Raw genomic sequence first — 17,849 nt, forward strand, 5'->3', positions numbered from 1 at the left:
GAATATAAGATTATAATCAGTGAAACATTTCAATACTTTTGTGTTACCAACTCAAAGTTGTATTGGATATTTTTGTGTGTGTGTGTGAGGAAGATCAGCCCTGAGCTAACATCCATGCTAATCCTCCTCTCTTTGCTGAGGAAGACCGGCTCTGAGCTAACATCTATTGCCAATCCTCCTCCTTTGCTTCCCACACCCCCCAAAGCCCCAGTAGACAGTCGCATGTCATAGTTGCACATCCTTTTAGTTGCTGTATGTGGGACGCGGCCTCAGCATGGCCGGAGAAGCCGTGCGTCAGTGCCCGCCCGGGATCCAAACCTGGGCTGCCAGCAGGGGAGCACCCACACTTAACCGCTAAGCCACAGGGCTGGCCCCTGTATTGGATGTTTATCAAAAGGAATTAGATTAACAACTCTTCCAAATATTGTAACTCATTTACGTTATTTTGTGTAATAATTTTAAGGTCAAACTCAGAATGAGAAGGTGTGGGGGAAAAGTATGCATTAATGAAATCTGCATACTAAAGCAGACCTTTGGCAACAACTCATATAACTATATAATAAAAACTGTGTAATTTCTATTCTATTTTCAGGCAGTTATGCTTGAAATTGGGTGATTTCTTGTACTATACTCACCTTTAATTTCTTTAAGGTATTTTTCTAGAACTGACACAAGTCGCTCAACCTCACATCTCCCCACCCACTTACAGTTCAAGATTGGAATCAGTATTTCAAATAGAGGTACATCTAAAATATTTATTTGTGTATCAGAAGAGCTGTTTCTAGCTACTCAAACTCAATGTCAGTTAAGCATCCTTTGCCATAACTATCTACGCTTCACAGGACATTACCACCTCTCAAAACATCTTAAAACCAACAATTACTAGTTTTAATTTGTTAAATTAAAAAATATATTTTTCAAAAGTAATCTAGGCAGTGAGCATTTTTCCATACCTCTATGTGGGCATATGGGACAACCATTACTTTTTACTATAGGCAGTTGCTTTGTTCTCAGAAGATGATTACTGGATTTGCAGTTCTAGATAAATAACCATGTGAAAATTTACATGTGATTCCTCTGAACTTTGAAAACTATTGATGTTTTTGGAAACTTGTGGCTGCCCTACTATAATTGTTATGTTCATTGTAAGATAACACACCATTTGTGTTTTATTGCCTTCTCAGATCAGTCTATATATTTACCTCGAGATTCTAAATCAGTTATTTCAATGAGGTGCTAACTGGAGATGGTGATGTTAGGTTAGCGTAAAATTGTGAGAAATGTCTTTCCGAGTTGTGAGCCCATGTGCCTCAACTCTTTCTAGTATTAATGGCCTCAGGTGCTGACAGTCTTCAACTCGGTAACATTTGTTACTGTATCAGGTATCTTGTGGGTGCAGAATATAAGGATTACCAAACTTCTTTTTCAACATGGATACCTTTTCTTTGTGCTTTCTATCCCCTTTCCCCCAAAAGTAGAAGGTTCTTTCTCATTGCATTGTGTATATTAGGCACTCAAATAATTGTTAATTGGTCTTGATGTAAAATAATTAGGGATTTTCTTTCATACAGATACCTACTTTACTGCTTAATCATCACAGGGGAATTTTATCCATGTCATTTCTCTAATGCCACAGATGGAACATGCTTCAGTGCATAGACATAACCCAATTAATGGTGTCAGAAAAGTGAAGGATTATGTACCTATGTGTTAGTTCACATTTATCTGAAAGTTTCTTTGGAAGATTTTACCCTTTTTTATTGGGAGGAGGGAAGAGACCTACTGCAGTGGTCAGCAGTTAAACAAGGTACACACGAGATGAGAGGAAAACATTTTTTAATTCAAATTTTCATTTAATCAAAAGTCAAAATGTGAATACTTGATCAGTGGAATTTAATGAATTGGTGAAACACACAATAATCAAAAGATAGCAAGTTCTTAAACTATTATGTTTTATCCAATCTCACTGAATTATATCTTGATTTCCATTTTATCATATTTATAGTTTGGATCTCAATCAATGTAACTCAAAAGTATGCTCTAGACATCTCAAACTAAAGGTCACCAGGTGCTTTGTTTCAGAGCTGGGTTGACTCCCTGGAAAGTTGTTCCAGAACTTAGATGAGATTGGGAAAGATTTCCCCCAAAATGTCCTTTGTGGGGTTCAGAAAAATCTCAGGTAACACTGGGCTAGGAGCTGCGCTCAAGGCTTTGTACACTTCAACAACCTGAATGGGCCTCTCTGAGTATTACCAATTATTCCAGAAATTGAGCTTAAATACACCTGCCATTGTTAACATTTTATGCTTGTGTAATTTTTTAGGAGTTGTGAGTATTTTTAGTTGTTTAGGCCTCAGATATTATGTTTGAATAATCATGTTCCTAATATGAAATGCTGTAATCCAACATGCACTGATCTCTCAAATATGAGGAAAGTTGGGGTAACAGTTATATTTTTCATATAGGAATTTGGGAATAAATACAGTTTTTACTGATTAATTCACTTGCAGTATACATAAAATATTTTTAAACAAAACAACACCTATAGAGTCCCTTAATGAAGTCTATCCTCTCCTGCTGTACATTGTACAGTTAACACTGAATAATTGGAATGATCAAGTTACTAGCAAGTCCTAGTGATCACAGAAAAGGAATCTTCCCCACTTTATAGAAAAAGACTAAAACTAGCACTTAAAATTTTATTTGAAATTTTGCTTTTCTGAGTGGGAAAGATCAGGGGGACTGGGTTTTTATATGATTCTAGCCTAGGACCTTCCTCTCCCATTAGTCACTCAGCTTGGGGCCTGAGCAAAATAAGCTTAAAAATAAGGAGTTTGATCCAATCATCAGTCGAGGGACACTTAGGTTGCTTCCACTTCTTGGCTATAGTGAATAATGCTGCAATGAACATAGGAGTGCATAACCCTCTTTGGATTGTTGATTTCAGGTTTGTTGGATAGATTCCCAGTAGTGGGATAGTTGGATCATAGGGCATCTCTATTTTTAATTCTTTGAGGAATCTCCATACCGTTTTCCATAGAGGCTGCACCAGTTTGCATTCCCACCAGCTGTGTATGAGGGTTCCTTTTTCTCCACATCCTTTCCAACACTTGTTTTTTTGTCTTGGTGATTATAGCCATTCTAACGGGCATGAGGTAATATCTTAGTGTTGTTTTGATTTGCATTTCCCTGATGATTAGTGTGGTGTTGAACATCTTCTCATGTGTCTATTGGCCATCTGTATATCTTCCTTGGAGAAGTGTCTGTTCATTTCCTCTGCCCATTTTTTGATCGGGTTGTTTTTTTGTTGTTCAGTTGTGTGAGTTCTTTATATATTATGGAGATCAACCCCTTGTCCGATATATGTTTTGCAAATATTCTCTCCCAGCTGGTGGGTTGTCTGTTCATCTTGATTCTGGTTTCCTTTGTCTTGTAGAAGCTCTTTAATCTGATAAAGTCCCACTTGCTTATTTTTTCTTTAGTTTCCCTAGTCTGGGTAGGCATGTCATCCAGAAAGATTCCTTTATGACCAATGTCAAATAGTGTGTTGCCTATATTTTCTTCTATGAGTTTTATAGTTTCAGGTCTCACCTTCAGGTCTTTGATCCATTTTGAGTTAATTTTTGTGAATGGAGATAGCAGAAAATGTGATATATATACAATGGAATACTACTCAGCCATAAAAAAAGACAAAATCGTCCCATTTGCAACATCATGGATGGGCCTGGAGGGTATTATGTTAAGTGAAGTAAGCCAGAAAGAGAAAGACAAACACTGTATGATCTCACTCATACGTGGAATATAAACCAACACATGGACAGAGAAAATTGTACTGTGGTTACCAGGGGCAATGGGGGTGGGGAGTGGGCACGAGGGGTGAAGGGAGACATATATATGGTGATGGACAAACAAAAATGTACAACCCAAAATTTCACAATGTTAAAAACTATTAAAACATCAATTAAAAAAAATTAAGGAGTTTGGTGACTTTATTGAATAAGAAGGAAACTCTTGAGAGAAGATTATCAGGAAAATTGGCGATTCAAAAGATTTAGAAGTAACAGTTGTCAAATTCAAATTACAAGAATTAATTTTTACTTAAAAGCATAATAAACTGAGTCCCAAGGCAAATATACTTGAGCCCTCATTCTCTGTATAATTGTTTACACCTCTTGGTTCTTTTTAGGTTTCAGAAGTGGGTATAGTTAAGGAAAATGTTCACTGCAAGCCCAATTTTCTAATTCCCCCAGCCCTCACCCAGGACTCCATACAGCACAGAGAGGAAGCAGAGACAGCAGTGGAGAATTATTTCACCTGCAGCATTCGTGAGGATGTTGAGACCATTCATCCTCTACTTATCTTGGCTTTAAACCTTTATACTGGGTACCCCGGAACGGCTCCAAGGTTTTTGAACTGCCCTTCTTAGCATATTTCAGCTTCTACCATGAGTTCTTCCATGTTTATTGCGTCAACATTAGTCCTCTCAAGAAGAGCTAAATATGGGAAGGTGGGTATACTGTGGTGTTTTATATTCAAGGGCATAGAATAGAGTATTAGGAAACAATATGGAAATAATTTTTTCCTAAAATATGTATGATTATAGGCTGGCATATGACTTGACTTCTCTCTTTGAAATAAAAAGAACATATAGTTAAGAAATAGGGATGAATACATGACAGCACATTTGAGAGGTAATGAACTTGGGCATATTCTTTGTTACTTCCTAATCTTGAGAACCGTAGTTTGCTGTTCTAGAGGTATCTGAGAGGTTCCAGACAAAAGGAGATTGCCAAATGTTCTTAGACCTTGAGCATGCTGGATGCTCTAACGTAGGAGAGGAATTTATAACAGAGGCTCACGATGAAGAACCAGACATTCCGAGCGATCTGAGATTTGGCAATGAGAAGGCGCCAGGCGATGAGGAAGAAGGCGGTATTGAAGAGGTAGTGAATGTTTCGGAGCCTGGGGAACAGACATATATAACCAAAGTGAAAACAGTGCCAAATACCCAATTATGTTGTCTGAAGCATAAATGTGTCTTTTCCTGGCTGTGACCAGCCAGGCCAGACCTGATGGCCTTCTGATTTTTATCATTTATTTCCACAACATTCCTTTTGAATAATCAGATTTCCATAATATTCCCCTGACTAGTTTCTCTTTCTCATACCTCTCTCTACTTGAAGCTATCTTACAAACATGACTAACAATCTTTCTTAAATATACTTTGACCATATTACCATATCACAAATTCTCCCTGGTTCTTGTTCACTAGAGCATTAAGTTCTAAAGTTTTTAGCTGGCTATTCAAGGTTCCTCTCTATGCAATTTATTTTTCCATCTTTCTTATCTCTGCATTAAGAATCCTTTGCCTCTACCAGAATTACACCAGACTGCTAGAATTCTTTGTTCCTTAGGGATTGATGACTGAAAGAAATTTAAGGCAACTGAAGGGCTTGAAGAGTGGTTATAAGATTTGCCCATGTTAAATAGTAGAATCATATTTCCTGCCTGTTGGGTATTCTTTCTCTTTATCACATTATGACAGGAGGTAGTAGAAGAAACAGAGAAACTTGGGTTCAAATGTGGCTCCTGTACTTGCCATGTGTTACTCTGGACAAGTTACTTACCATCTTGAGCCTAAATAGCTGTTTGATAAAAACGGCATAACCAAAATAACACCTGCCTCATAGAGATGTGGTGAAGTCTAAATGAAATAGTGTACTACAGGGCATAGTATACAGGGAAGGACCTGTAATGTAGTGAATGCTAGAAAAATGTTCATTCCTCCCCTCCCCCAGTCAAATTTCATGTCTGGTATAAAATCAGATACACATGGTAAGTGCTCAATAAATATTAACTGATCATGATTACCTTTTTAAGTGTTGCTTTGCTTCTGGGATCCCAGCCATATCCTCTTTCAATAAGTACTTCTTAACTCCTAAAACATAATTTTCAATGTATTCCAACCAGTTCAACTGGCGCACATCGAAGTTGAATACCTGAAAAGTAAGAAGAGATTATGGATTGCCAGAACCGCACTGCTGGACGCTTTGTCCATTCAGTCAATTTTCTTTTACATAAATGACTGACATCAGTTCGGAAGACTTAGGTTGGACCCTCCAAAGGAGATTATTTGAACTGTTATTTCAGAGGCACTAACAATATGGATTAGCATTTACACAGGAATATTTAAACATGGGTCAAGCACACACATGTGACCTTGAGGAAGTCTCGTGAGGGAAATTTAAGGAACTGGTATTAGTCTGGCAAAATGAAGTCTTTACTTCATTTCAAGTAAATGAGGATTAATTATTTTTAAAAGTGATGAAATAGTATGTTAGGGACCAAAACAAATTACACATCTTTTCTTTTCCATTCCTAAATTTTGGTGTTGTCCCCTTGATCTACCATCCTTATTCCTACAATATCACAACTTCGTTATGCAGATTAAGGTAAGCTTTGGCAAGCAAAGCCTTAAGGAATAGCTTAGCAGAATTTATATTCTGTATTTGCTTTAGAGATGTTATCCATTATGTCTCTCAGTGCTTCCTCAATTGAAGCCCTTCAAAACCATTTCTTTGAGACTTCAGTGGTAGAAAAACTTTGCTTCTCTTGGAACACTAGTATTATTTTCTCCTCTCGGACAAAGAATGCCATGACACTATATTTTCCTTTTCAATTTGTCTCCAAAAAGATCAAGAACAAATTCCCTGGTTAACTGCAGTGACTGAGTAGGATCGTGTAGACTCCCTATGGACATTCTATTTTTTCATTCCTATCCTTGACTCCTTATTTTAATACATATTTTCCCCTAGTTTGATGTTTTCTTTCTATTTTGTTCTTTTATTATAGGTGTTTCTTTCAAGTTATCTCAAATCTTTGTGAAATAATTTGGAGTATTAACCAACAGAGTAGATGGGATTAACAAGTTCCAGAGAGCTTCACAGACTTGTCCAAAAGCTGAATTGCTTTCCAAAAGTTATTCTGTATCACTGTTTGCATATATCTATTTTCCACAGTATCACTAAATATTACTTATTCATCTGTATAAACAGAGGGTTTCATTTTTATACTATTTCATATTTCTAAGTCAGATTTCAATGAGGCCCTAGTTTGGAATGCTCCTTCCATATGGCAAATCAAACTGAATTCTGAGCCAACCAGAGTTTGGCAATTACATTTCAAGTATTCAGGACTATTACCTTTGCTAAGATATTTTGAAAGCATATGTTAAGTCCACTGAAGCTTTGATTTTTTTTTCACAAAATTTTTAGTTATTTAGGTTAATAGAGTAAAATATCAAAAACTATACTCTAAGCTCAGTACCTTTTGAATTAGATAAGTAAATTCCACGGAGAAAATGCAATCAAGATAAGCCTACATAAAATTTGAAGCTAATTTTTAAAATAATTTACAATAGCTTGAGCTTTTATGTTTGTTTTAATAAGCTGATTTGGATGTCATCCATGCATTTCAAATACAAGTGCTTAGAAGAATTTTGTCTATACAAGGTATGTAAACATTTCTGAAAATAGCTCTATTTCATGTCAATTTTAGAGGTACTCAGCAATGATTTGAGTTAAAATATCCCTCTAAATCTCACCTGGTGTATTTAATATAACATTTATGGGGTTGGACTTTGCAAGTAACCCTTAAGTTTCACGACATGAAGTAATTCTGGGACTTGAATGTGAATCATGCTCTATGAGGCTGGTATGTGGGAGTAAAACCGTTAGCTGGAAGGTGAGGCTAGCCAGCCATCTAACTTTTACTTCTCAATAGGACTTGGTTTCTTCTACATGCTGCGAAGTGCAAGATAAATCAAGAAATGCTTTTCTCTTTCTTTTTAAAAAAGTTTTAGTGGAAAATGTCACTCAAGAGAGTGAAAACTTTAAAGTTTAATCGAAAACTAAGGATATGCTCAGGGAACACATGACTTTTTGAGAACAAAAGGAGGAATATGTACAAAGTATAAAATAATTCTATATTTGTGAATTTCAGAATATGCAAAGATTTCAGGACTTAACATTGTGACTGCCAAGTAGTCAATGTAAAGAAATAAATGGTAATGATGCTAAGCAATTAAAGTGAAGGCCTGTCTTGAGAAATAAAATTCTGAATTGTCGAAGAGATACCATTACAGGGAGGATGATTGCCATGCTAGAGAGAGGGCGATACTGATGGAGGGAGGTCTTAGTTGGGACAGAACGCATAGGAGTAGGAGTTAGCTTTAAAAAGATAAGGAAGGAGCTGTAGCTTTGGAGATGCAGACTGATTTTGATTCGACCAGAACAGTGGATGAGGGAATTTATAAGCAACAAAATTATTATTTTTCATTGAAGTCATATGCTGTGGAGGGTAGGGGAAAGACAGAGGTACCGAGAGTTTGTTGAAAAGATAACAGCTACCGGGGATGAACAAAAGGTTGAAACTAAGCATATGAAATGTGACTGCCAAATAGCAGGGAGGATCTAACCAAAGTCCAAGAACTTAGATCTCTTACCTACATTAACCTTTTTTTCTGCAATTTTGTCAATAGCATTGACTGATTTTCTTAGCCAAAAAAAGAAAGAAAAAAATTCTGTACGTATAACTAAAACTTCCTTAATTCATCAGCTTTCTAGGTAAAATAATTCTAAATTCCAAATGAGTAAGATTCTCCTGTTGGTCAGGCAGTGCTGCCCTTACCCTCTGGTCCTCAGGACTCAGCTCGGACATCAGCATTTCTGTATTGTCTGTGCTCCACTCCCAACTGCGGTTGAGGAAATACTCCAGTAAGGAAACGTTTCTTATAAGCCGATTCATGAGCTTTGTCATCCTGAGGTAAAGATCAGATAGGAGCAAATATCAGCACACCACTGATGGCTGCTTCCCTGTTCCTCTATAGGTGTGTATGACAAACAATTATTGAGAAAATACAAAAATTATCCTTCTCCTCTGTCCCCCAATTCCTCATTACAACTCTTGTTCTTTTTTCCCTTGCACATTAACCATTGAAGAAGGAAAGGGGATGAATCTAAAGGAGCTTGTTCTATCAGGTGTTTCAATACCACCCCACTCCTCCTTTTCCTCTTTCCTACCATCTCTTTCTCAAGGGCAGCAAAAATTTAAAAAACTGAGCCAGACATACAGCCTTAATGACATACCATTCATTCTTTGAATTCTGAGGTAGACAATTAGAAAGCTTATTTTTCTTCTTTATTGTATGTTCTTAGATTTAAAAAAAAAAGGATTTATCCGAGGTCTTAGTATATAAATTCTGGGCATGAGTGGCGACTATATTAGCAACTGGTGAACTGAAAGCAGTTGTCAATAGTAATGCAGATTTAATAGGAAAAGAACTTATTTGTTGATAACCTACTGTGTTAGGCATGGCTTTTAAAAAATATCTCCATTCTCATAACATCCCTCTACATTTTTATGAATGGGTAAAGTGAGCTTAAGACAGATTAAGTCACCACAATAACACAATAAGTGTCAAAGCTAGCCATTCCAACCCAGTTCTGACTGACCTCAAAAGCCTCTGCTTTTGTAATCTCACCATCCTGTGTCCCATAACCTAGGATGGACCACATCTTCCAATCCTGTGGGCAGGACTTGGACCAGCTCTGCTGTGTGAACTTCCCAACTTGACAACAACTTACAAAGAGCTTTCATATGTAAACTTATTTGATCCTCACAATATGACTCTGTGAGGTAGTCAGGATCTGTATTATTTATCTTCATCTTACAGAGGGATTAATAGGTTCAAGACCACATAGCTAAGGCTCAAACCCAGGTCTTCTGGCTATAAACCACTTTTGGCCTATAGAACATTTCATTTTTATCTTAGTTAGGCCAGTCTTGACACTTGATAGAAGTGATTACTGTAGACCCAATAATGACTTATGAAGCTGTTTTGGGCATTTCGTCTTATTTCTGGTCAAATCCTAACACCCGTATACCTAATGACTTATGAGGTTCTTCTCTCATTGTATCATGGAAAATTCTTAGGCAGGAGGTAGAGTCATTTTTCCCTGATACAAACATCACAATAGGGTTCCATTTAGCTCTTATTATCTAACATCTTTGCTATAGACTGAATATTTGTATCCCCCCAAAATTCATATGTTGAAACCTATTCTCCCCAGTGTGACAGTATTTGGAGGGGAGACTTTGAGAGATGATTAGTGCCCATATAAAAGAGACCCCAGAAATCTCCCTCGCCTTCCCAGCCTATGAGGACATAGAGAGAAGATGGCTCTCTAGGAACCATGAAGCAGGCCTTCAGCATCTGCCTTGATCTTGGACTTCCCAGTCTCCAGAACTGAGAAATACATTTCTGCTGTTTATAAGCCATCCAGACTACAATATTCTAACAGCCAATGGACTAAGACAATCTTTATCTATTCTACAACTCTGATGTAAATGATGTGATTTCAATATATTTATTTTAATTTTTAAAAATAATCATTGTCCAATGATACCATTGTATGTACAGAACAAGATGAACATAGAATTTTTTTTTAGAAAGAATACATTTATTATTCTCAGGTAGAGAAGGTCTTCTTAATAGATAAAATGCAAAAGCCATAAAGGAAAAAAGTGATTCATTTTATCACATAAAAATTTAAAACTTCCATAGTAATAATAGTGGTTACTATATTCTATGCACTCTTAGGTAAAAGCCTACAAAACAGATATGATTACCATCCCCTTTTTTCAGGTGAGGAAGTTAGGATTTAGAGAGGTTAAGTAATTTAGGGCTTATATGGCTAAACTGGTGAAGCCAGGATTTAAATCTGGAAGTCTGACTTCAAACTCCAGGCTCTTAAGACCTACGTTACATGTAGCTTCCCTTCTCTTACAAAAAGCTTCATAATCAAAATTACAAGATAAGAAACTAACTTTGAGAAAATACATTAAATATATATTTACACACACACACACACACACACACACACGGGTTTCCATAAATTAATAAGGACAACTCAACAGAAAAGTAGGTGAGAAGCAGAAGCAGGCACCTCGCAGAGGAGAAAACGTGCACATCCACTGAACGGGTGAAAGCCCGGCCCCTCCAGCCCTCAGGGGAATGCCAACGGAAGGAACAGAGAGGCCGCTCCTTCTCATTAGTCTGACGCTTCAAAAGACTGCAAAGTATTTGCAAAGTATTGATGAGGGTGAAAAAAAACAGATTTGCACCCTTGTGTGCTGATGTGGTAGTACAAATTGACAGAGCCTTCCTTTAGGGCAACCCTGCAGTAGTCACAAATCCAGATCCCCCCCAGTCCAGCAATCGCACTCCTCGGCATCCGCCCCAGACCCAGGGGCACATTCTGCAAAAATGTATGTGCGCTGATAATCGTTGCCCTGTTGTTTGTCACAGGGGGAAAAAAAGACGACACTAGACAGAATGACTTATATTTTCATGGAACATTAGTGAAAAAAGTTGGAAAATATGTAGGATTGATTTATATACACACGTACACACTGCAAAGCAAAACTATATTTATATGTGTCCATATATGGTTGTACATGCATAGAAGATTACACCCAAACACACTTGGGAAAGGAAAGGGTCTAGAAGGATTCTAGCATTTTCTGCCATGAAGATTATTCTTAAAATTCCTATTACAAAAAAAACTACCGATTTCCCACAAATATTACAATTTAATTTCTTACAAACGAAACTCATGATGATTTTTATTGGGTCTCTTCCTCCTGTGTTTTTCTTTTCTACTTACTGAACTTTGCTCTCTATCTAGGTCTTCTTACAACTATGATATATTTTAAAGGCTTTAGCATTTCTGCCTCAATGTTTGGTCTTTCTTCTTTTCCTATTTTTATTTAATAAGCCCATATAAATATCTTCCCCATAGCCACAGTGTCCCCTTTTCATCTTGCTCAAGAAGAAACTGACAATTACTGAGTTATGAGCTCTAAATAAGGTCTCAGAAAATTTAGGTAAACTCTAAATTGCCGAAGTTTTAGACATTTGCTGTGCTAATAAGGATGGAAATTAAACATGCTGAGAAAGACTTCCTCCCTTACAGAGGGGCTAGCACAGAAGGCCATAGAATTCATGCTTCTGATTCTCGATCGCAGGAATTGCCTTTGGTAATGATAATAACGATGACGCCTCAGACACATATAATATTACCCAAGTGAGGCAGACAGAGAGAGGGATATGTCCTATGTCACACAGCTAGCTGGTGACAGAACTGCCTCAGCATCAGGACACTTTTCTCTCCACCTTGTTCCCTGTTCCCTGTAATTTCTTCTCTCATCTGTAGGTGGCAGTCAATCTAGTTCAGGTTTCTCCAAATCTTTCCTCGGTCACTCCCTTTGAGACTTCTTTAAATCGTTCCCTTAGCTTCTCTTTCCTCATTTGTAAAATTGAAATGATGAGAATGTCCTCCTTGGGGGTGTTGTGAGAATGAAGATGAGCTCATCATGCATCGTCCCACATGTGCGTCAGTTTCCATTATTGTACATTTTAAGATTATCTAACAACTTAGAAAACCCCGGACACGAGTCTCAGTTGCCCTTCTTTTTGGGTGGATGACAACTTGCTGAATTTATCAAGCAAGTTCCTTAACACGTGACTTCTGTTGTGATGACAGAGGATTTCTAAGGTGGAGGTCCTCTGGGTCTTCTCACTACTGCTACTTTGATTGTCCCCAAATTTATATATATGTATGTTAGATTCAGTTGTCACCTGTGATCCCCAGCTGAAGGGAGGGCTAGGGACTTTAGGGCCCTAGTCTTCCATGCAGTGATACTCTTAAAGCTACTGACCCAACTTCTCACCTGGGCTTCCTTCCTGTGAGCCGCAGATAGAAGTCATAGATGATGGCAGGGGCGCGGTGGCTGACTGCGTTCCGGTAATGGGTTGTGATGGTGTTGGCTGTGAAGTCAGCATTGGGCCGCCTAAAAGCTTTCTCAAATGGGACTTTTTCAAAGGTTGCCAAGACTTGGAATCCTGGGAAAAAACAACAGAATAAGTGCTAAGTCTAGGAGTGCATAAACTCATTGTGGTGGATGGAGTTATACAATGGGTCAAAATTATAAAGACTAAGGATTTGCTGTGTAGAGTCAAGAATCAATTTTTGAGAACAATATTAAGATTTTGATGCCGGGCAAGTGGTCACCTGCAAAATCAAACAGTGTGAGTGGGTAAGAATTGGGTCCTTTTCTTGAAACCTTTACTCTAAGACAACTTCTTGGGGATACAGTTTTAGTCAATACAGTGAAGTATTGTTCAGAAAAACATAAATCCATCATTCAATTCCTAGGTTATCTATGAAGCTTTATTAAAGTGTAAGTTTTTTAAAAGAGAGAATATACAGGCAGGATTTCTTTCTGCTGGTTCACTTTAAATACCACAGTCTTCAAATTCTTTGGTATTCCTACTTCTTTAAGAATATGTCAGACTCAATTGTCCACTCTTGTCTCCAGAGTTTTGTTCATAATAATCTTTTTCTTTTTATATTATAACTTAGATAAAACCTAGTTAAAAACTTTTAATGCATATTTGCAAATTCAATAATTCTTTTCAAAAGATATTCACTTGAATTCAATTTTGATTATATTTATGTAGAATTTTCAAAGAATATGCCTAAGTTCATTATTCAATTATGATGAAGACATTAGTTATTATGGTAATACAATTATTGTCCTCCTTAAAAGACACTACCTGGAAATCTATATGAAAAGTGTATACACTATATATACAAAGAAACATCAGATCCAGGACTCTTTTCCTCCCAGGGGGATTCATATTCACTTTTAAGAGTCACTAATGGAGTGGTTATTGCACATTCAAGAGAGGCAAGCAACCTGTCTTCTACCTGTATTTCAGGCACCAGCTCTCCATATGAATTTGAATAGCTCATACTCTCTCTGGGCCTCATATGTGAAACAAAGTGAGCACTATTTATTTTAGATTATTTTTAAGATCACTCTCAACTATGACATTCTCTAATTTTATAAAAGAGATAGTAAGCATTTTCAGCATGGAAGAAGAATATTTTGAATCTCAGAAATGGAATTTACATGTAGCATCTTTTTATGTAAGAGCTCAAGATATCTTGTTTGATTCTATTAATGCCTCTTTTAATGAGTGGTATCTTAACTCTGTTACTGAGGTAGAGGAGATTTACTTTTATTTGCAAATTTTTTCAGAACTATTTAGCCATATGATCTAAATAACTGGATATATGATCTAAAGAACTTTGATGGTAGTAGATAATTTCATTTTATTTTTACTGAAGTAATAACTTTGCAAATAGAACAGCACAGCAGAGTGCTCTGAATTGAAAATTAGATTCTAACAAGTCAAGTACATTTACTTTTTTTTCTACATCTAGTACCTAAACGACAGCTAGATGATCTAAAAGTTTCAGATATTCACAAGAAAATCAACTCCTAAGTTGACAAAGGAATACAGGATCAGTTAGATAATTTTCTATTATAAGCAGAGTTAATTGCTTCAATTCAACAAGACACTTTCAAGGTCACACTCATGGCTAACTGCATAAATTAATGAAGAGTATCACTGACTTGATAACAAAAGTTAATATTACTGGACTTTTCTAAATCCACTTGGTCATTGATCATTTCGCATTCTCAGTGATGTAGCAAAGGGGCAAGGGATGTGCACATGAGAGCAGTTGCCTCAGGAGGAGGAGTATTTTATCACTGACATTGCTTATAATTGCTGAATTTTACTTGGCTTTATTTATTTTTTAAATCTCTATAGCCAATGGACCTCTTATTGCTTACAGTCACACAGATGTTCCCACTGGCCCTTTTCTTTGGTATACCAGTCATTCTAGCTAACTCGCACACATTTACAATTTGCAATTATTTTATCTCTTTATTTTTTTGTCTTTTTCCCCCTCTAGACTCTAAGCTCCATGACACACTTTGTCTACCTTTTCCCCTGTGGCAGACACTAATAGTGTGTGGGCAGTCGCTAGTAGATATGTAGTTACATCACAATAGGCACTTACCCATTTTGCCCCAATTACAGGGATTGAGGTTACCAGATGTACAGTGGTAGATTAATGTTGACTTAGGTCTGGAAAATGAAATAAAATTAGATAAATACAACAAAATGGAGAACTAATGAAAGAAAGAGAAGGGAAAGTAACGTTTAGACAAGGTTGTTTCAATAATTCCCATGACTAAGGCAACCTATGCAACACTTCCATCTTTCGTTCCTTCTTTGGGTTAATAAGCAAAATGGAAGAAGACTAGGAAAAGTGTGTGTGTGTGTGTGTGTGTGTGTGAAAGAGATCTCAAATAGGTTAACATATCTATGGAGCAAATGGAGGTGCCATGATGATGAGAAAGCAGGTTATATTTCTAACTTCTGGACTTGTTTACTGGGCAAAAATATAGGCTATGTTTTCTCATAAATCTGGTTAAGCCGTGCTGAATTGGAAACATCTAAATGTCTGACTTCAAATAAGAAAATTTTAATTCTGTTTACCTTTTACTAACAGAGTCAAATATGCAAATAACCTATTTTTTCCTTTGTACTAGGAAATACCCCCCACATGGTGATCTGAATTTCTGGCATTTATCAGGAACCGAGCAGTTCAATAAAATATAAAATATGTTCTCATTTCATCTATTTTTATCTCCTTTGCCTTAAAAAAGAAAGCTGTATTTCAGATTACTAAATAGAAAGAAAAGCTTTTTGGTTATTAAGAATTTTATGGTTAAATGAATTAAAGACTTTATTACTTTATGATCAACGAAGTAGTAAGCAGTATTTATAAAACAACTCAATGCATATATGATGGCATATTTGGAACTATCTAAATATTGAAACAGATGCCCTCTCACATTTGGGGTATTCTATGATAAAATGAATATAATTGGAAAATAAGCCTAACATATTCACCCTCTTCCTCATCAAATCCTTGAAAGATGGCTTAAGCATCCACACCTGTGTACTGCCGTGTACCATCCTACAGCCAAGGTGAGGTTGACGACTGTATCAACTGGAATTAAATCTGCTACAGCCATTGGAGTAGCTCTTATGGCCCGAAGAAATCCTTTCCCAGCCTACGCAGGAAAAACAACATAAAATATTAAACCAGGTCTTAGGTAACAACTGGGTCTAAAGCATATATCAGACAGATAATACTAATGCTGTTAGTAACAATAGCTAACGTTATTCACTGCTTAGTAGGTTATCGTGCTGAGGCTGACTTCTCTCCGCCTAGCCAACCTCCCAGCCAAGTTCATCTAAAGTGCCAGTATATCCATGAACCACTAGTGGTCTTCAGGCTGCTTTAGGGAGTGAAATTCCTCAAATTTGTGAGAGTTAATATATTTTACTTAATTAACAAACACCAAGAATAGGTTTTCACATCTTAAAAATTAATTCATAGGACATTTTAAGAATTAAGGTTTCCCAAATTTACCCTTAATATTAGTTTATCTTTTCTTAAATGATGTTGTTTTCTACTAGTGCTTACTAACTTACAAGCAACAGTAGATGCTAAAAGTATAAGATTTTATTTTGAAAAATTAACAAAATTCTACAATTTGATAAAAACTGTTTTTATTACTTGGGAAAAGGACACCGTTATTTACTTTTTGTTCAGTATCTTAGTTTACCTCACAGATCACTGATGTTATATAAGTGCAAGAATTGGGAATTATTCACACAAGTCATGTCAATAATTGTCAGTTAATAAATAAAAAGTCATGTTTATTGACTTTATGAAATAATTGAGTATTTATACCCCGCATGTTTCCATAATTGATTTGCAGTGGTTACACTTTCTTATGTTTGTAATTTCTATTTTTTGGTAACTGATTCCCCTTGTTTTGGACATAAGAAACCAGTTTGGAAAATTTTAGAAAATTTGAATAAATGTGCTGCTTTGGAAACAACATAATAAAACTCACTCTGGGATCAAGTTAAAATAATTATGTTCTAAGTTACCAAACATTAACCCCAACTAAGCCTTAAAGAAGAAAGAGTTGGAGGCAGGTAGGGAACAGAAAGAGAGCGGCTGCTAGAAAAAAAAGGAATCAGAAAGAAGCTCATTGTCACTGTCTTTGACACGTCGTCATAGTTCATTATCTTATATTTGTAGTTTAGTTCACGGTGGACCTAGTTCTGAGAAGAACAGGCAGAGTCTGAAGCACGAGATTATTTCTAATGAGACGTAAGCCCAGTTAGAGAACTGAACACTATTCGTTGTTCTCAAGAGCAGAGCCGTGCTTCTGGTCCTAAGATGCTTCCACGTGAACTGCGAGGCACCACAGCTCAGGCTGGACCCGTCTTCACCGCAGGGAGACTCGTGCAAAGAGCTGCTGAGCTAGAGGAACCGTTGATGCTTCCCCTGGTCTGTGAGAGGATTAGCGCTGACAGTGCTTCCCACAGTCATCAATGTCTGTGTCTGAAACATTCGCTCCAATCGGGAGTTCTCGTTCTCGTATCTATTAAGAACTAGTTATTGATGTAATTTATGTACATATATAATTTCTATCCACACACACGTAAACTCTTGTGTGTGTTTTATAATCAAGGATTTAATAGTCTTTGCGAATATGATTTTTATCGCACCCTCAATTTGCTGCACTAATTCGAGCTATTAATAACCAGCGAAAAGCAGGAAACACCCCCATCTTGTGGTAACTAAGGGGAAATACAGACATGGTCCTTGAGGTCAGACTTTTAAAAAAAAAAAACCCTAAATAGTAATTGATGCTATCACAGTACCTCTGTTTTCCTGATAATAAATATTCCACAAACAATAAAAGTAATTTCATTCTGCCTCTATTTTCCAATCAGCAAAATTGAGATAAGTTGCTTCACTTGTAGTTAGTAAAGTAATATT

At 36.7% G+C, this 17,849-nt stretch overlaps 1 protein-coding gene across 2 annotated transcripts in view; it reads right to left on the reverse strand.

Annotated features, from left to right (window-relative positions):
* Window positions 1–1,819: 1,819 nt before the first annotated feature.
* The window catches only part of FAR2 (fatty acyl-CoA reductase 2), a 150,912-nt gene continuing 134,882 nt past the window's right edge, over window positions 1,820–17,849 (reverse strand). For both annotated transcript variants that reach the window (XM_087442624.1, XM_004435487.3), the window contains exons 7-12: window positions 15,941–16,059; window positions 14,997–15,064; window positions 12,793–12,964; window positions 8,689–8,818; window positions 5,872–5,999; window positions 1,820–4,962 (exon numbers count right to left, since the gene is read on the reverse strand). In XM_087442624.1, coding sequence (XP_087298750.1) covers window positions 4,800–4,962; window positions 5,872–5,999; window positions 8,689–8,818; window positions 12,793–12,964; window positions 14,997–15,064; window positions 15,941–16,059 — 780 coding nt within the window. In that variant the 3' untranslated portion in view covers window positions 1,820–4,799. The remainder of the gene's footprint in view (window positions 4,963–5,871; window positions 6,000–8,688; window positions 8,819–12,792; window positions 12,965–14,996; window positions 15,065–15,940; window positions 16,060–17,849) is intronic.

Source organism: Ceratotherium simum, chromosome 17 (genome assembly GCF_057802395.1).
Source record: "Ceratotherium simum simum isolate JZ-2026a chromosome 17, ASM5780239v1, whole genome shotgun sequence".
In the NCBI taxonomy this organism is placed as follows: domain Eukaryota; kingdom Metazoa; phylum Chordata; class Mammalia; order Perissodactyla; family Rhinocerotidae; genus Ceratotherium; species Ceratotherium simum.